General features: G+C 35.1%; 6 protein-coding genes and 1 long non-coding RNA gene across 8 annotated transcripts; 3 read left to right on the top strand and 4 right to left on the bottom strand.

Moving 5' to 3' along the window:
- Positions 1–76: 76 nt before the first annotated feature.
- TRM10 (GAR2-like protein) lies at positions 77–2,610 on the bottom strand. The gene is made up of 3 exons (NM_117247.2): positions 1,695–2,610; positions 874–973; positions 77–773 (listed from the first exon to the last, which is right to left on the bottom strand). Exons 1-3 carry the CDS (start codon positions 2,517–2,519, stop codon positions 277–279), a joined length of 1,422 nt encoding a protein of 473 aa, NP_192915.1. The 5' UTR covers positions 2,520–2,610; the 3' UTR covers positions 77–276.
- A 2,409-nt stretch (positions 2,611–5,019) lies between these two features.
- On the top strand, positions 5,020–6,210 carry AT4G11770 (Galactose oxidase/kelch repeat superfamily protein; the record flags this gene model as incomplete). Its single annotated transcript, NM_117246.1, has 1 exon — positions 5,020–6,210. One exon carries the CDS (start codon positions 5,020–5,022, stop codon positions 6,208–6,210), a length of 1,191 nt encoding a protein of 396 aa, NP_192914.1.
- Positions 6,211–6,855: 645 nt separating this feature from the next.
- AT4G05920 lies at positions 6,856–7,251 on the bottom strand. Its single transcript, NR_141935.1, has 2 exons — positions 7,098–7,251; positions 6,856–7,025 (listed from the first exon to the last, which is right to left on the bottom strand). It is a non-coding gene; the product is annotated as an other RNA (long non-coding RNA).
- A 792-nt stretch (positions 7,252–8,043) lies between these two features.
- Positions 8,044–9,306, bottom strand: LCR17 (low-molecular-weight cysteine-rich 17). Its single transcript, NM_117245.3, has 2 exons — positions 9,103–9,306; positions 8,044–8,584 (listed from the first exon to the last, which is right to left on the bottom strand). Exons 1-2 carry the CDS (start codon positions 9,161–9,163, stop codon positions 8,355–8,357), a joined length of 291 nt encoding a protein of 96 aa, NP_192913.1. The 5' UTR covers positions 9,164–9,306; the 3' UTR covers positions 8,044–8,354.
- A 632-nt stretch (positions 9,307–9,938) lies between these two features.
- On the top strand, positions 9,939–11,099 carry AT4G11750 (Galactose oxidase/kelch repeat superfamily protein; the record flags this gene model as incomplete). Its single annotated transcript, NM_117244.2, has 1 exon — positions 9,939–11,099. One exon carries the CDS (start codon positions 9,939–9,941, stop codon positions 11,097–11,099), a length of 1,161 nt encoding a protein of 386 aa, NP_192912.2.
- A 709-nt stretch (positions 11,100–11,808) lies between these two features.
- Positions 11,809–12,663, top strand: AT4G11745 (Galactose oxidase/kelch repeat superfamily protein; the record flags this gene model as incomplete). The annotated part of the gene is made up of 1 exon (NM_179029.1): positions 11,809–12,663. One exon carries the CDS (start codon positions 11,809–11,811, stop codon positions 12,661–12,663), a length of 855 nt encoding a protein of 284 aa, NP_849360.1.
- Positions 12,664–12,951: 288 nt separating this feature from the next.
- Positions 12,952–16,817, bottom strand: SAY1 (Ubiquitin-like superfamily protein). Of its 2 annotated transcripts, none has more exons than NM_001340732.1 (11): positions 16,451–16,722; positions 16,005–16,066; positions 15,414–15,912; positions 15,241–15,327; positions 15,052–15,167; positions 14,711–14,906; positions 14,417–14,593; positions 14,158–14,322; positions 13,751–14,056; positions 13,608–13,664; positions 12,952–13,340 (listed from the first exon to the last, which is right to left on the bottom strand). In NM_001340732.1, exons 1-9 carry the CDS (start codon positions 16,532–16,534, stop codon positions 13,982–13,984), a joined length of 1,461 nt encoding a protein of 486 aa, NP_001328454.1. In that variant the 5' UTR covers positions 16,535–16,722; the 3' UTR covers positions 12,952–13,340; positions 13,608–13,664; positions 13,751–13,981. The 2 variants fall into 2 exon arrangements, with proteins under 2 accessions (NP_001328454.1, NP_567380.2); NM_117243.4 differs by having other exon boundaries at positions 12,954–13,340; positions 13,751–13,894; positions 16,451–16,817.
- Between the last annotated feature and the right edge of the window lie 213 nt (positions 16,818–17,030).

Genomic DNA, 17,030 nt, shown 5'->3' with positions numbered 1-17,030 from the left:
GAATTTGATTTAGATAATTCGAAAAATAAACCATAAAGAAAACTAATAATTCATATTAAGATCTAGTTAGAAAAACAAACAACACATAAATGACTATGGACTCTTAACTCTCATTCTAGATTTTAAAAATGGAAAACGAACATATGACCTACATAAGTTTTTATACGAATCATTCCCCTTATGCAAAACTACATATAGTTTTATTGAGATAGCATATATCTAATACATTATGAATCTAATCAAAATCTTAACTTTCCTCCCAAAACACTAACTTTATCACAACACTAAGTCGTAGATGAATTCATCCACAAAGGAAGTGAAGAAACCATTAGCCAACTCTTCAACCACATTCTCTCTCTCATCTCCATTAATGCAACCCCACTTCATTTCCTTCACATAAACCTCTCTCTTCGTTTTCACTTCCCAACTCATAAACATCTCATCTTGTCTACCCATAACCCAATCTTCTGCTTTCTTCACCATTAATGTCTCCTCTTTTGGCCCAATGTTATCTTCTTGAAGATAGTCTAACAATAGATTATCCGCTACTTTAGAAGCTAGTAGGTCATTTGTTTCGCCGATTCTCAACTTCACAAGAGCAAACAAGCGGTTTGCTTGATTTTCTGATTCGTCCTCTTCCGTCTCCAGAGTGTGATATGAGTACTCTTCTTGTCTCTCTACATACCTCTCTATGCGTTTATCCAAGTCTAGTGGCTCAAGCCGTACCAAACCATTTAATCTCCTGCTTTTTCTAGCAATTTTCTCATATGTATCTGCAAATGTTAATTGCTTATAACGTTAAATTCACATTTCTCTTGTGATGTATAACGACTTGCTAAATATTATTGAGTAGTAGTCATTTGATAAAATTACCATTTTGGTCAGTGATTTCATCGTCTTCGTCATCATCTTTAAAAGGGCATTCTAAGATCGATACTGGACTGAGTTGTTCTTTCTCTTCATTCACACATTCCTAAAGAATATCGCAATAATCAAATATGAGAAATCAAATCTGTTAAACATGTAATCAACACCGCAAACAATAACTAAACTAAAAGTGGTCTCAACAAGAACAAAAACATAACGATATGAGAAATAATAGTGACACTAACCCCATGACAACATCATTTATCTATCTACCTGTTTATGCCCCTATCTAATTAATGATCGTATCCTCACTTTTGTTTTGATTGAGATTATGTGGGGTTACTTAATTAATTATTTGAGAATATTTCTTATACAAATCAAAGAATAAAAATAACCAACGCGCGATTTCATTACTTTAGTAAAAAAAATCATGAACATGGGTGATAATATAAAATTAACTCTTAATTATAATGTTAAAAGTACTCCTACGTATAAATGTGTGAAGATCTGCGTATCTAATAATATATATGTAAAGTATATTTAAATGTGTACGATAATTTTACATCGTCTGTAAAATAATATGGTACGTGAAGTACCATGAACTCTCGCGGGATCATGTGCCGTATAATACGCATTAGAAGCTACGTCGAAGAATCTTAATTATAACCCATTAAACTCTAAATCCCACACCTCACGTGACTCGCACGCTTTCCCCGACAAGTTTCAAAATCTCCTCAATTTTTAATATACGAAAAGACAAAACCAAATGCTTTCAACACTTGTGACAGTTGTAATAAAGATTGAAAACGAGCTTTTGACTAACTAACCTTTCTGTTACACAGGCTGTTGTTGCGGTTGACAGATGATCCGTCACCGTCGTGTGCCTTTAAACTATCTCCGCTCTCCTTCCCGTCTTCCACGGCGTCGATCTCGCTGGAGACTTCCTCCGATTCACCACTCGACGAAGAAGAGAACGATGAGGAAGAAGACTGTACAACCTCCGATGATGAGTTTGTGAAAAACTCGCTACCGTAACTCGATGAGTCACCGGAGATAAACTCCTCCACGACAGTGATCGCAGCGGCTGAGGTTGAAAATGTTATTTTGTCGTCGGTGGTGGAGATTTGAGAAAACAGATCGGATTGTTGATCTAAACTCTCTTCGTACGCGACGGATCTCCACCATTGGATCTCTCCGTCTCCATCTCCGGTTACTTCACGGCGAGATTGACCTACAACGGGTTTTCTCCAGAAGCTTATGCTTAAAAGCCGTTTAGAGAAGCTTCTAGAGAAAACGCCTTGTTTTTTAACGGTGGAAGAAGGGAACGGCAAAAGTTTAAGAAACGCCGTTGAAGCTTTATGAACGGCGTGACTTATCGCCGTTCCACAAGTTGTATGGCTTGATCTTCTAGTGAGACGTGGTTGCTTGGTGTGATGATGATGATGGATAAATCCTGACCGTTTGATCTCGGCGTCAAGAAGACGACGAACGGTGGAAGATGCAGAAGGAGTTTGACGGCGTGGGAATGATTTGAAACCGTTGGATGAACAAGAACTGAGATCATCGAGTAAGTAATCTCTTAACAGCAATGGCTTCAAACGTCTCTTGCTTGTCGAAAGACGGTGATCAGAGGAACTGATCATCGACGCCATTGTTGCAAATCTTAGAACACGTGATGGTATGAGTTTTAGTGATGATCAGAGTTAGATTTTATAGTGAAGGAGAAAGAAGCTTCTATGTGAGGTGTGTGATCACAAAACCGAGGTTTTAGATATTTGTTATTATTATTTATTTTGAATTTTTGAAGTTTCGTTTGTGGAATTAATTTATTGGTTTTAGATTTGAAATCAGAATCTAATAAATAGTTAGATTTTTAGAAATTAAGTTAAGATTAAGAAGTTGAAGAGAGAGACCAGAAGTTGACCTTGTAATAAAACAGGAGACGAGATTCTTGCGGCTGAGATACAGTTTTTGCCTCTCACGTGTGTGTGTATGTTTATGAACGTCAAAATTATTAGATTTACAACAAATTTTATTTATTTTAATGTAAACGTATTAAATAGTGTAATTTCCAGATCTCTATTAGCAGTTTCCAACTATTACATCGAAAGTATAAAACAAGTCTGATTTCTTCAGAATCATTTACTAATGTCAATATGTCATTAAGGACTATTACTACCGTCATTTTATTACCATTCAAGTTAAAATCCGATAGAATGAAAAGTATTAAGAAAACCATGACGAAAACTAATATTTTTGTTTGATAAAAAAATAAATGAAAATATATATTCTTACCCTTAGATTTATTAATCATTTTATATAAAAACCTATAAACCTTTGAAAAATACTTGGATTGTATTCACTTCTTTTAGTTTAAACCAATCATTATTTCACGTTTTATAATAGTAAATGAAACAAAATCTGTATACTTTTAAATTTTAATTAAAACAAGTGGATTATGGTTTATAAATATGGATTACGGTTTGCTTTCACAATTAAACAACATTAAATATCGATGTGGATTTATAAAAAAGAGTGGTTAAGGTTTAGATTTTCTAATTAAATAAAATTATATATTGATTTGGGTTTACAAATGTGGATTACGGTTTAGATTTTACAATGAAAATTATTTATTGGCTTGGGTTTATAAAAGAGTGGTTAAGGTTTAGATTTTACAATTAAATGAGATTATATGTCGGTTTAAATTTATAAAATAGTGGTTATGGTTTAATTAAATGAGATTATATGTCGTTTGGGCTTATAAAAGAATAGTTAGAGTTTAGATTTTATAACTAATTCAATTATAGAGTTTTAATGAATTATTTTTATTTATTTAGATAATACTAATTGTTTGAATTGTTTAATTTTTAATTTCTATTTATATATCATATAACATGACATAATGATTGGCTTAAACTAGGGTAATATTAGTAGATAACCAAATAAAACATACAAATTAAGAAACTAGCAGAGAGAAAGATTTTTGTTGCAAAATAACCATGGACCCACGTTGTCGGAAGAAATGAAATAACAAAGTTATCCTTCATTTGTTGCAAGATGAACAGTAAACGAAATACATCCGTGTAATTTTTCAAAATAGCATGTAACATTAAAATTTCACATGTTGTATTTAGTTTAAAAACATGATATTTCAAAAAACGTCATGATTTTTTAAGAAAATACATTGTTATGAAATTTTTTTACATGAACAGAATCTTTCAAAAAAAAAAATTATATGTGATTTTAATAAAAACCGTGTATTACTGAAAAATAAGAATATATTTTTAAAGAAATCATGTGTGATCTTAATAAAAAAAGTGTATTACTACAAAATATCATGATAAAAAGAGATATTAAACTGAATAGAATGTTTTTCCCAAAAAATACCATATGTTTTTTATAAGTACTATGTAATAAGAGAAAATAACAAGATAAAAGAGGATATTATGTTATCGCATGTATTTCGGAAAAAAACATGTTAAAAAAGATATTTACGTAATTATATGTGTTCTCAACATGTTTCCGACAAAGTAATGTGATTTAAGGTTAATTTATATAATATTATTGATTTCATAGTCATTTAGTGCATATTCTCCTTAAACTAAAAGAAGTGAATCCTTGTGTTTACTCCTAAGGTGAATCCTAGAATTGTCCTAAACCTTTCACTTTGATGTGTCATGTCCATGTGTAGTATGAATGGAACGTACTTCTTGATCAGGAAAAAAATAAATTCAAACTTAATTTTAAATTCTAACACATTTTTTTGAATCTTTGGTTCATTTATTATAATTCAAATTCGGTTTGATTCAACATTTGATCATTGCATAAATGTATTTTCACATATTTTAGTCCAGCCCAACATAATCTTGGTAAAGTTAAGTAATAGTAAAAAAAATACACCAATATTTTAGATGCTCTAGTCCGATCAGAATATCTTGCAGAGGAAGTCATCATTAACCATCTAAATCATAAATTTCGTTATAGACATATTAAGCTTTAATAGCACTTAGATAATATCTAAATTAAATCTCGATTATATTGATTACGAGATAAGATTTAGGAGTTCAATTAGATTTAGGAAATATTTATTTCTCCAATATAAATACGGCTATTGGAGTTTTTGATTACATTCTTAGCGTTTCCTGGTAATCTATGATGAACGGCATAAAGTCTTCACCGTGTAATATGCCTTACCTTCCTGATGATTTACTATTAAACATCTTAGGCCGTGTCTCGAGATTGTACTACCCGATTCTCTCCTTAGTTTCCAAGAGATTCCGCTCTCTCGTTGGATCACTTGAGCTTTACAAGATCCGAACGCTCCTAGGACGACGCACTGAGAATTGTCTTTATCTGAGCTTACGTTTCAGTTATGGATCTAACCCACGTTGGTTCACTCTATGCCGAAGACCAACTCGAACCCCTAGCCCTGAACCTAACCTTAAGTCACGATGGTTCACATCCTGCTTTAGACCAATCCTAACAAATCTCACTAGGGCCACTAGCAAGGAAGAAAAGAAGTTAAGTGAAAATCTTATGGTCTCAATCCCGACTAGCAATGATTGTCCTCTGTCTGGCTTGACTTGTAACACAATTGGTTCTTATATCTACATGATTGGGGGATACATAAATGGTGTGCTCTCATCTAGGGTCTTCTTCTTGGATTGTCGGTCTCACACCTGGCATGAAGCTCCAAGCATGCAGGTAGCCCGAAAGTCCCCACTCGTGAATGTTCTTGATGGGAAAATATATGTAGTGGAAGGCTGGAGAGGTTCCGATTACTCGAATCTCATCGAGATTTTCGATCCCAAAACCCAAAAATGGGAACATGTGCCAAGCCCTAGCGCGGAGATGCGTGGGAGGTATATATCAAAAGGTTTAGTCTATGAAGAAAAACTTTACCTGTTTGGGGATAAAAATGTGGTTTACAAGCCTAAGGAAAGTAGATGGGATGCGTTAGGGTTTGATATGAATTTGTGGTTGGTTAGCTATGGTTCTTCTTGCGTGATAGATAATGTATGTTATATGGTATTTTATAAAAGACTCATATGGTACGACTCCGAGGTAAGATATTGGAGAGTTTTGAAGGGTTTGGAAAAATTACCTAAATTACGACATCGTCGTTCTTGTATTAGAATGGTGGATTATGGTGGAAAGATTGCGATTCTGTGGGAGAAGAAAGTGCGTGTTGTCGGCTCTGACAAGAAAATGATTTGGTGTACTGAGATTGCGCTTGAAAGGCGCAGTGCACACAAGATTTATGGGAAGATTGAGTGGTGTGATGTTGTGCTTACAGTGCCCAAGTCATGTTCTTTATTGGAATTTATTGCTGTTACTATTTGATGATTGAATACGTGAGCCATTAATATTATTATGCTTTTCATTCCATTGAATGATTTTAGAGTAAACCAATTTCTCTGTTTCGGATATGTTTTCAGATATGTGTCGTTTCCTTCTCTTCTCTACTTCACTCTTTTTTTTTTTTTTTGTATGAATGTAAAATTTATTCACAAAGAAAACAGTCTTACAGTGAATGCAACATAAAGCCGAAGATCTAAAACATTTTAGGAGATTGCAACATGAAAAGATCATTAGCGATTATGGGTGCTAAACCAATATCGTAGTCTGCCTTCAAAAATGGGTTAAACTGTCATTACCAAGGTACTTAGCCGGTTCCGCAAACTCTTATATATCAATCAGTTTTGAAAGCTTGGAAGCTGGTGTTGGTGACTCCTGTGCCTTCACTCTGTTTTTAACTCAGCCAAGATCTAAATAAAAAACTGTTTGCTTTTGCTCACAAAACATAAGATTTGGTTACTTTAAGCACTTGAAGAGATATTGACTCTCTAGAGTACATATACACTCGGTCATGGCTAGTAGAGAATCAACCAAAACAAATTCTCACTAAACAAGTTTAAGACCCTTCTGTGTTTGTGTAGAAACTTATTTACCCTTCTCATTTCCAAAAAAAAAAATCTAATAACTGTATGTCTCAATTACAAACATGTATCCCCAAAAATATAAATGAAAGTGAATTCATATGCAGAAGAAGCAGAACTACAAACTACAATATATTAAAAATTTTTTTGGTAGAATCAAGATTTGATCATTGTATCAGAAAGTCTTTTACATCTGATTTTAGTATGGATAGTTTTTAAGTCCTATCCAAAATATTTAAAAGATCAATTCATCATTAGCCTTTAATAAAAACAAGGGAAAATTACATATAACCTCCTAGGTATTTGGATCACTTTGGAGCCATTATCAAGGAGGAAGACAAATGAGGAGCAAAAGGAGAGCTTGGAAGATGGTGAAACGTGGAGAGAAAGTCAATGGACCAGACAAAGCAGCAGTGAGACACTGAGACCTGGCAAGCGATAGTTGACGATGATGGATTGACCACTTCCCTTGAAATGACTGATCGGTTGGTTAATTCAGTTGATCTTTAAATACTATGTAATCGTGCACTTGCAGTTTATTTGAGGTTTTATAAAATATTACAACCCACCAAAAGGTATGCAGCTTCACTCTATATTAAAGTTAAAATATCCCCTTGTCACCCTGGATTCTTCTTTCGTAAAGATTTGTTTGAAGTTTTAAGGAGAGTAAATTTAAAATACATCATCTCATTTTAGTGGTATTTTGAAGATATTTTACTTTAATGGTGGTTTTGAAAAGTGATCACATAAAAGTGGTATTTGTTAAAACCTCCCGAAAATAATCATCTTTCTAGTCAAAATATGTTTTAGTTTATTCATGAATCAGTCAACGTAAGTACTACACTAGGAAATATACGTATTCTACTTGATATTTGATGTATCAGTTGACCATTTTCCCATATATTACGACATAAGATTAACGAATGCACTCATTCTTTCAACTATTAACGGAAATTTTCCAATCTATTTGAATTCCAGCTTCAAAACAATTTGCTTACTCCATCAGATATATGTAAATGTAATGCATAACCGATAATAACATAAACAGTTCTTATTATTTTGGCTAAATAAAAAGAGTGACTAACAAAAAACTATGATATTTTTTACCTTCTTTAACAATTTTAGTTTATTTTTAATAATTTATTATATCTAAGATGATAAATTATTTCACCTTTTTATCATTGAAGTTTTATTTTCCATATTTTTGGTCATCAGATATAATTCTTAAAAAATTTAAATAAATATTGAAATATTTTAAATGGAAAATTAATTAATAGAAAGAAAATATACAAAATATCTCTGATAATCAATATAATTTTTATTTAAAATCATACATTATGTATATTCATACTTATGTGATGACATGCACTGACAAAATTAGCACAAAAGTGATTATGTCATGGTCTACTTATTTAGTATATAGTTTTTATAATTACCTATTTAGTATTGTTATTTACAATTATTGCAAAATTTTATAGCATCAAATGAAAAATGTGAGGTACTCCGTGTTCCATGTATTTAACTTGATAAATTGATGGTCTGAAAATTCTACTTGTAGGGGGTTCCATCTGATTTACACCAAAACCTGCAGTGGCATTCTGGTTGTCCTTTACTGGGTTGTGTCGTCTTTGTTCTACAAGTACCAACACCGCCGCCGGATTTCTTCTTACATAGAGAGGCACACAATTCCGAGTCACATGATGCACCCTTAGAAGCATCTTTTAGAGCTTCAAAACAAGTACTCGGCGCTTGTCCCAATGTTTCCTTCACCATCACCCCTATTGATAAATATTGAGATGTCAATTTCTATTTTAATTAAAAACTTTGTGAAGATTATATTAATGTTTGAATTGAATTATATGTTCTCCTAGCTAACCAATTATGGTGTCTAATTCATGTACCAGACGCTCTTCTCGTTATGGGTTTTCAAAGGTCAACATTACTAAGGAATAAATTTGCTATTCCCTCCAAAGACTTATTCACATACTTTTCCAATTAGGTTTGGTTATTTTTTAATTATATTACTAATTTACATGTAAAAATTAAAAAACTATGGAAACAATAAAATTGTATAAAGAAGTTTCAAAAATACATGGTTCCAGTAATTTAAGTCTTATAACAAAACAAGTACACTCTATATCTTATATTTGGCAAGGTTAAGATATAAAAGTATTGAAAGTGATATTAAGTGAGATATAGATTTGATATTAGATAGTTGAATTTAAATTTTAAGAGAAAAACATTTTCTTGACAACTTATTTATTTTAATATGGTTATAATAAGTGTAAATACAAACCTATAGCAAGGATCACAAAGATAGTTAGAATGGTGGCCGATAGTTGACTGGGTTTCTTCATCTTGTATGCTATAATAAATAAATTGCTGATGTTTTTTTGGTTAATATTTTGTTGTTAAAGAATTGATGATGGTTTTTTTTTTTTTTTTTGCTAATCAGAAATTGATGATGTTTTAAAAGTTAATAAATGTGCAAAGAGGTTACAAGTATATATAAGGTCAGTTAGAGGTGTCTATTTTTTTGTACAGATTAAATTCTTATTACCTCCATAAATTTTGGTTCTAAAGACGTGGTTCTCCATTAACTAATTTTTTTCTCATCTAATAATGGAAAGTCTTAGAACCACACAATCATTTTTGTCAATAACACCACTAAACAATTAGTTAATGGAGAACACTTTGAATCAATCAAGAGGAATTAAAGGAAAAAACATATGGACTAAACAATTCACCTTAAAATTTGTTAAAACGATTTAAAATCTAGAAAAAGAGAGAGAAAACTTGTCTAGCGTATTTGATAATAAATACATTTTAATTATTTTGAATATCTTGCAGATAAATTCATCATTAACCGTCTACATCGATTCTGTTTACTTGAAGATTTCCTAATCTAAATCTATATAATATAAAAATTGTTACACAAGATAAGAGTTTCGATACAAATTAGATTTAGGAAATATTTTTTTCTCCAGGACTATAAATTAGAATCTTATATTCCGAGTACGAATATTACGAATGATGAATCTCAATATATAACTCTTAGCCTTTCGATTAAAGTAGTTAAAAAGGCTCTTAAAGTCTGAATATTACTCTCTAAGGGATTTTGGCTAATGATGAATGATGAATCCACCGGTTGATTTGCCTTATATTCCGGATGACTTACTTTTGAACTGCTTAGCCCGAGTCTCGAGATTGTACTACCCGATTCTCTCCTTGGTTTCCAAGAGATTCCGTTCTCTCGTGGCATCGCTTGAGCTTTATGAGATCAGAAAGCTCTTAGGACACAGGGAGAAGTGTCTTTATCTGAACTTACGTTTCAGTTCTGAATCTGAGCCGCGTTGGTTCACTTTATGCCGAAGACCAACTCGAAGCCCTAACCCTAATTTCAACTCAGGATGGTTCGCTTCTTGCTTTATACCACACACTATGAAGAAAGAGAAGAAGTCAAGTGACAACAATCTCATGGTCCCAGTCCCAACTTCCAATTTTATTACTCCTCCGTCTGAGTTGACTCGTATCACCAATGGTTCTAATATCTATATTGTTAGAGTATTCACCAACGGTGCGTTCTCGTCTAGGTTCTTGTTCATGGACTGTCGGTCTCACACCTTGCATGAAGTTCCAAGAATGGATAAGACCAAAAAGAAACCCTTCATGATTAGGGTTCTTGATGGGAAAATATATGTAATAGAAGGCTGCAAAAATCCCGATTACTCGAATTTGATCGAGCGTTTCGATCTCAAAACCCAAACATGGGAGCATGTGCCAAGCCCTAGCGCGGAGATACGTGGTAGTTATATAACAGGAAGTTTAGTCTATGACGGAAAGCTTTACCTGTTTGGGGATAAACGTGTGGTTTACAAGCCCAAAGAAAATAAATGGGATGTGGTAGGATTGGAGATGCCTTTACGTTGGACTCCCTCTTATATATCTTGCGTAGTAGATAACGTAATCTACTCTTACGGAAGATCTAGAGTGCTCATGTGGTACAACACAGAGGAAAGATTGTGGAGATATTTGAAGGGTTTGAAAAAACTTCCTAAACTACCAAAGGATTGTACTTGTGTTAGACTGTTGGGTTATAGTGGAAAGGTTGTGGTTTTGTGGGAGAAGAATGTGGGTGGTGGAGACCCTCAGAAGAAGATGATTTGGTGTGCTGAGATTGCGCTTGAAAGGCGCAGTGCAAACAAGATTTATGGGAAGATTGAGTGGTGTGATGTTGTGCTTACATTGCCCAGGTCATGTTCTTTATTGAATTTTGCGGCTGTTACTGTTTGATGAATGAATCATTAACACCATTTTTTTATTTCCTATTTGATTGAATGATTTTCTATATAATGCATCTCACTTTGCTCAGTTATGTGTTGTTTCCTTCTTTTCTCTGTTTCAAATTCGGTTTGTGTAAAAGTCCTTTTCATGTGAATTTAGAATGGTTCAATAATACTTTAGAAGCTTAACTAGTTTCGATCCAAATATCTTGCGAATCAGTTCATCATTAACAGTCTAAAGAATAAAGAAGGAAATTTTACATATTTGTTCGATCCTGTCACTTGAAGATTTCCTAATAAGTACATATCCAAATCTAGATTGATTACATTAAGAGTCACGGTTCTTATTCAGTTAATAAGTTTAGGGAACATATAAGTTTAGGTATAAAGTAGTTTAACAAGAAAGGCTCTTTGTGTTTGATTTACTTGTCTAAGGGTTTTGTGCTAATGATGAATTCACCAGTTGATTTGTCTTCTCTTCCTGATGATTTACTTTTGAACTGCTTAGCTCGCGTCTCGAGATTGTACTACCCGATTCTCTCCTTAGTTTCCAAGAGATTCAGCTCTCTCGTGGCATCGCCTGAGCTTTATAAGATCCGAAAGCTATTAGGACAAACCGAGAGTTGTCTTTACGTGTGCCTAGAATCCATGTCTGGATTTGACCGACATTGGTTCACTCTGTGCCGAAGACCAACTCGAACCCCTAACCTTAACTCACGATGGTTCACTTCGCAATTATTGATGAAAAACTTTTGGTGTCAGTCCCTATTCGCAATTATTGTCCTCGGTTTGGGCTCAAGAATATCATCACACTTGGTTCTAATATCTACATGATTGGGGAATTCTCCTCTACGGTCTTCTTCATGGACTGTCGATCTCACACTTGGCACGAAGGTCCAGGCATGCAGGTGGCCGCAAAGTACAACGAGGTGAGTGTTCTTGATGGGAAAATATATGTAGTGGAAAGATGCAAAGTTTCCGTCTCCTCGAATTTGATCCAGGTTTTCGATCCCAAAACCCAAATATGGGAGTGTGTGGCAAGCCCTAGCACGGGGATTCGCGGGCGTTTTGGATTAAACAGCTTAGCTATAGATGGAAAGCTTTACCTGTTTGGGGATAAAAATTTGGTTTACAAGCCTAAAGAAAAAACGTGGGATGTGGTAGGATTTGAGATAAATTTCCATTGGATTCCCCATGATTCTTTTTGCGTGATAGATAAGGTAATCATCTACTATTACAATAGACATTCCAGGTTGCTCGAATGGTATGACCCTGAAGGAAGCTCGTGGGGAATTTTGAATGGTTTGGAAGAACTACTACCGAAATTACCTCGAGTGTTAGTTAGTCGTCATGTTAGATTGGTGGATTATGGTGGAAAGGTCGCGATTTTTTGGGAGAAGGAAGTGCGTCCTCTTATCGGCTATAACAAGATTACCATTTGGTGTGCTGAGATTGCGCTTGAAAGACGCAATGCACAAGAGATTTATGGGAAAATTGAGTGGTGTAATGTTGTGCTTACATTGCCCAGTTCATGTTCTATTGATGAGTTAAATGCTGTCAGTATCATTGTCTGATGAATGAACAGATTATATTAAATATCAATTTGCTTTCAATTCGATTAAATGAATTCTTTTTTTTCTTTCCTTTTTGTGGTTAAATATGATTAAGGTTTCCTATGTAATGCCTCTGTGAGACTGTAACAAAGCTTCTTCATTCACAAAAAAAAAACACCAAAACTTGAACAGCTGTTTTGACTCTCCTCTCCAGTGTACAAAACCTTCGCTAATCACTCGTGGGGAATCATTGTTTAAAACGAATTTGTGACTCTTTTAATGTGTAGGGAGTTGTATTACCCATCTAATTCCCAAACTCTTGATTTTATAAATCAGAAGCTGAAAGAGCAAATTTGAAGATGTGATAAACATTATAACTACTAGACAGATAGAGAGACAGACATTAGGCAGTATTGTATGTACAACTGAAACGACTAAACGACGACGGTTTTATAAACCATATAATCCTCCACCCTCAACAAATACTTTTTCTTTTGTATAAAGAAAGATAAAAAAAATAACTTGAAAATTAAAGAGTTTTCTAAGCAGAAGACAAATGTAATTCTTCTTATATATTTAAGAGCTTAAAACTAGATAAGCTCAAGGAACAATGCTTCTTGTTTGCTGGTCAATCCAAGATCGTTTAAGGTCGACTCACTTTCCCCATCTCCAAACGCATGCCTCGGATATGGCCTCACCTGTTTCACCACACTAAAACTTAAGACACCTTGAAAATTTTCTAATGATTTTAAACCGTCCGGTATAGGACCAAACCGGTCAAGCATCACTTTTGCTATACATTATGGTAGTTAACCGCTGGCTAGCCAGTATGGCCACAGGGCTGGCCGGGAGTCTAAACCCTAATGAGTCATTGACCTGATGCGGAACCGGCACTCATAACATCCTATAAGGAGTATTCTATATGCAAGAAGAGAGAGATTTATTTACATAGGTAGAAGATTTACCAGTCTGTAAGTGTTGGGTTTCACCACTCTGGCAATGTCTATAAAGTTGAAAAGGGTCTGCAAAAGAGCGCAACCAACAGTTATTTACTAATATATTTTGAGTAATGCAAAACTAAGTGAAATGAAATTTAGGGAAAACCGACTTGGAGTTTGTCAGATTTAAGGAACCGGCGGCCCCGACGTGTTCCATCCGGCATCCGGATTAGAAGGGTAATGGCATTCTCTTCATCAGCTTGAGGCTCCTTAGGTAAAGACGCTTCTTTTGCATCTAGTTGTCTTTCTAGCTCCTGCAACAACATTCAGAGAAAAAAAAAACTTAAATCAGTAACGAAGAGAACGCCTACATAGGAACTCAAACCAGATTATTTTCACAGCTATTGTATTGTATAGAGATACATTTTTCTGATGTAATAAAGCTGCAGGTGTTTTGGCTGATCTTTCTCTATCCACTAGCAGAAGCCTCCAAAACAATCCGCAGTCAACATATTTACAAAAACTTGTTTGAACGCGGATTTACAAAGAGAGATATAAATGAAAACAGAAGAAGCACCTGTTCCTCCTCGAGTTTTCTTTGAGCTTCTTCCTCTTTTTTCTTTTCTTCCTCCAGAAAAGCCTTTCTCGCAGTTTCTTCCTCTAGCTGACGTGCCTCAGCATCTCTAATGGACTTCATTTCTTTATCTCGGTCAGCTTGCAGGGACGCAACATACTCATCATCCTGCTCGATGTAACAGCTCAAGAATTTTATAATAACCCATAACTCTCAATATAGTAGAGGGGTTTAGTCAAGTAGGTAGTAAGTGTTGCCTAACCTGCTGTTCCCGTATCAACCTCTGAGCTGTCAGCGAAGGTGAGGGTGGACGTGGTTGGGCCCTCGGCTGAGGAGGTAAGAATGGAAGATGATTATATCCAGTTTCAGGAATGCCACCAAACATGGCTGCCTCGAGCATGACAGCTTCATCATGTTCCTCAGATGAAATGCCTCCCCACTAGAGCATACACAATAGAGTATTAGCAAAGGTAAGGACTAGCTACTCTAACCAATAAGTAATACTGGAATTCTAGTCTGGTTTCAGTGTAATAAACAAAACAGATTTTACGGATACCTCAGAAGGAAACCCACTGCCACGCTCCGCTGGATTAATACTTGCATGTTCTTCTTCAGGACTCCCACTCCGGGAACGATCAGCGTTAGGTGGAGCCAGAGATCCGGATGCTGCACGTCTTGGCCTGTGTCTAACAAGAGGTTGCTCATCAACATCATCAGAGTCATCATCAAATGGTGAACTAGGTGCTGCCAATCTAGACAATATAAAAGACGATTAGTTAGACATCGATTTTTGACAAACACCAATAGACAAACTGCTTGACAGATGTTTTTGCAACTGCAGATATTAAGCTCATAGATAACACAGTAGCAAAGCGTTACAGAGAAGAACCAACAAACCTTCCGTTCAGGGCCTGGGTATCCTGAGGTCCTTGAGCAGCAGTCACTGCAGAAGCTCCTATTTCCGAGGTTGAGGCCTTATACCCTTGACTGCGCAAAACTTCTTCCTCCGCTGACTGCACTAACTTGTGTTAAAAGTGATCAAAGATAGATGGCAGCAAAAATAAAAGAGAGGAGACAACCACAGACCTTCAATGACATTGTAACAGCTATTGCTATGTCATCATCATCTTCCATGTGAAGTGGCCTCTCTTCAAGTAAAGGGTTACTTGATCCCTATAAGAAAATATAAAAAACCTCATAAATTTGCTACTTCACTAAGACAAAACCCCAATACAGCCAATTTTCTTACAGAAGCTTACCTCAGCCTCTTTCTTTGAGGCCTCAATGGCAGCTCTGATCATTTCTTCTTCTATATCATTGTAATCTTGATTATTATTATTGGCTACAGAACCAGCAGGTCTGTCTTGCCTACTTCGTCCCATTGGTGCAAAAGGAATATCATCATCACTCTCTTCATCAATAATAACAGTTCCTTGGGTAGTTACTGGACCCTGAACATGAGCTGTTTCTGTCACATCTTCAATAGTAGGAGCATCACTAGATCGTCCAGATGGCCCACTGCTATCCTTAACCTCTATAGGTATCTGCCTAACCTCTCTAGGATGACTAACAAACGGAGGGCGTGGCATAAGAGGATCGCTATCAAATACACGTCTAGCAAAGTCCGAATCCAAAAGCGAAAAGGGAGGACGGCCAATTGTTCTAGCTGCATTGAACATAGAGAGAGGAGATTGTGGAGCCGGAATCACATCATCTATATCCATTTCATCATCATCATTAACCGGCGCTTCACGTACTCTACACAAAGAGCATAACAACGTAAAAAAATTGATAAATTTGCAAGAGAGAAGGATAATAAAATAATCATCAGTGAGATAGAGATGTCATACACATTTCGATCTCCTTCGCTGAAATATGCATTCACTGCTTGATTAAGATCACCACGATGCTCCTGCAGTAATCAAAATCAGCTCTCAAATTCGAATTAAAAACTCTGTCAACATTGGAGACAATCATACAATCATCAATGAACAAGTAATAAACGCGAGAATTCAGGAGATATCGTTTGAGCGAAAAAAGCAATGTAAGAACAAAAATCCTTCTAGAAACTCAATCAGACCATCCTATAACCTAAAATTCTGAAAATCAACTTCAATTTCAACCCCAAAACATCAAATATCAAAACGAGTAAGGGAAAAAGCATCAGAATAATCAAACGATCGTCGTCTCATCGAACTTTCAGTTTCACTTTACCGATTCTAAACAAACTTCGAAATCAAACATCTGAATCATAAGGAATCGCGAACAAGGACATGAATCAAGAAATTCGAATCACCTCGAGTTTCTGAAGGGCGACGGCGTCAGAAGCGCCGGTGATGCTGATGAAAGTGTCGATTGCTTCCTGATTCGGTGTCGCCATATCACAAGTTTGGTTCGCAACAAAGAAATGATTGATTGTGAAAAAATTTGGGGGCTTGGAGACTTGGAGTGAGCAAGGGGAAAGAAAAAGATTTGTTATGTGAAAATTGCAATGGAAGATTGGATCGGTGAAACTCGTCGTTTTAAGGTCTTTTCTCTTATTTTTTGGGCTTTTTTCCTCGTTTGTTTTCTTGGTTATGTGATGATGATGAATTTTTGTGGAAAGTCTTGAAGTTTCTCTATGGTTCTATTGGATGATTATTAAAAGTGAAGAACAATTGTTTGTTAGTCAAATTGCTAAAATACATTTAAGTTGATATTCAAAAGAGTACTATTATTTCCTACATCATTCATCACAAGTTTTTGAGGTTTATTGTTATACACTAGTATGTAATTGTAAGTTTTAATTGATTCATAAATCAAAATAGGAAAATACTGGTCTACCTATTTAATCATGTAGTTTGCAGGGTTCAATTTTTCATGTCTAAAATAATTTG

This window comes from Arabidopsis thaliana, chromosome 4 (assembly GCF_000001735.4).
Source record: "Arabidopsis thaliana chromosome 4, partial sequence".
Lineage (NCBI taxonomy): Eukaryota > Viridiplantae > Streptophyta > Magnoliopsida > Brassicales > Brassicaceae > Arabidopsis > Arabidopsis thaliana.
The sequence above is the reverse complement of the archived record's forward strand: the minus strand, read 5'-3'. Positions and strand labels throughout refer to the sequence as shown.

Bases quoted from the DNA above. Each gene is read 5' to 3' on its own strand.
- TRM10 (NM_117247.2), bottom strand. From the start codon at position 2,519: ATGGCGTCGATGATCAGTTCCTCTGATCACCGTCTTTCGACAAGCAAG. The intron at 974-1,694 runs GTTAGTTAGTCA...GATATTCTTTAG, and splicing joins ACAGCCTGTGTAACAGAAAG to GAATGTGTGAATGAAGAGAA. The intron at 774-873 runs GTAATTTTATCA...TAACATTTGCAG, and splicing joins TGAAATCACTGACCAAAATG to ATACATATGAGAAAATTGCT.
- LCR17 (NM_117245.3), bottom strand. From the start codon at position 9,163: ATGAAGAAACCCAGTCAACTATCGGCCACCATTCTAACTATCTTTGTG. The intron at 8,585-9,102 runs GTTTGTATTTAC...ATTTATCAATAG, and splicing joins CTTTGTGATCCTTGCTATAG to GGGTGATGGTGAAGGAAACA.
- SAY1 (NM_117243.4), bottom strand. From the start codon at position 16,534: ATGGCGACACCGAATCAGGAAGCAATCGACACTTTCATCAGCATCACC. The intron at 13,665-13,750 runs GTCGGTTTTCCC...GCTCTTTTGCAG, and splicing joins TTAAATCTGACAAACTCCAA to ACCCTTTTCAACTTTATAGA. The intron at 13,341-13,607 runs GTAAATCTTCTA...GTGGTGAAACAG, and splicing joins AACCCAACACTTACAGACTG to GTGAGGCCATATCCGAGGCA.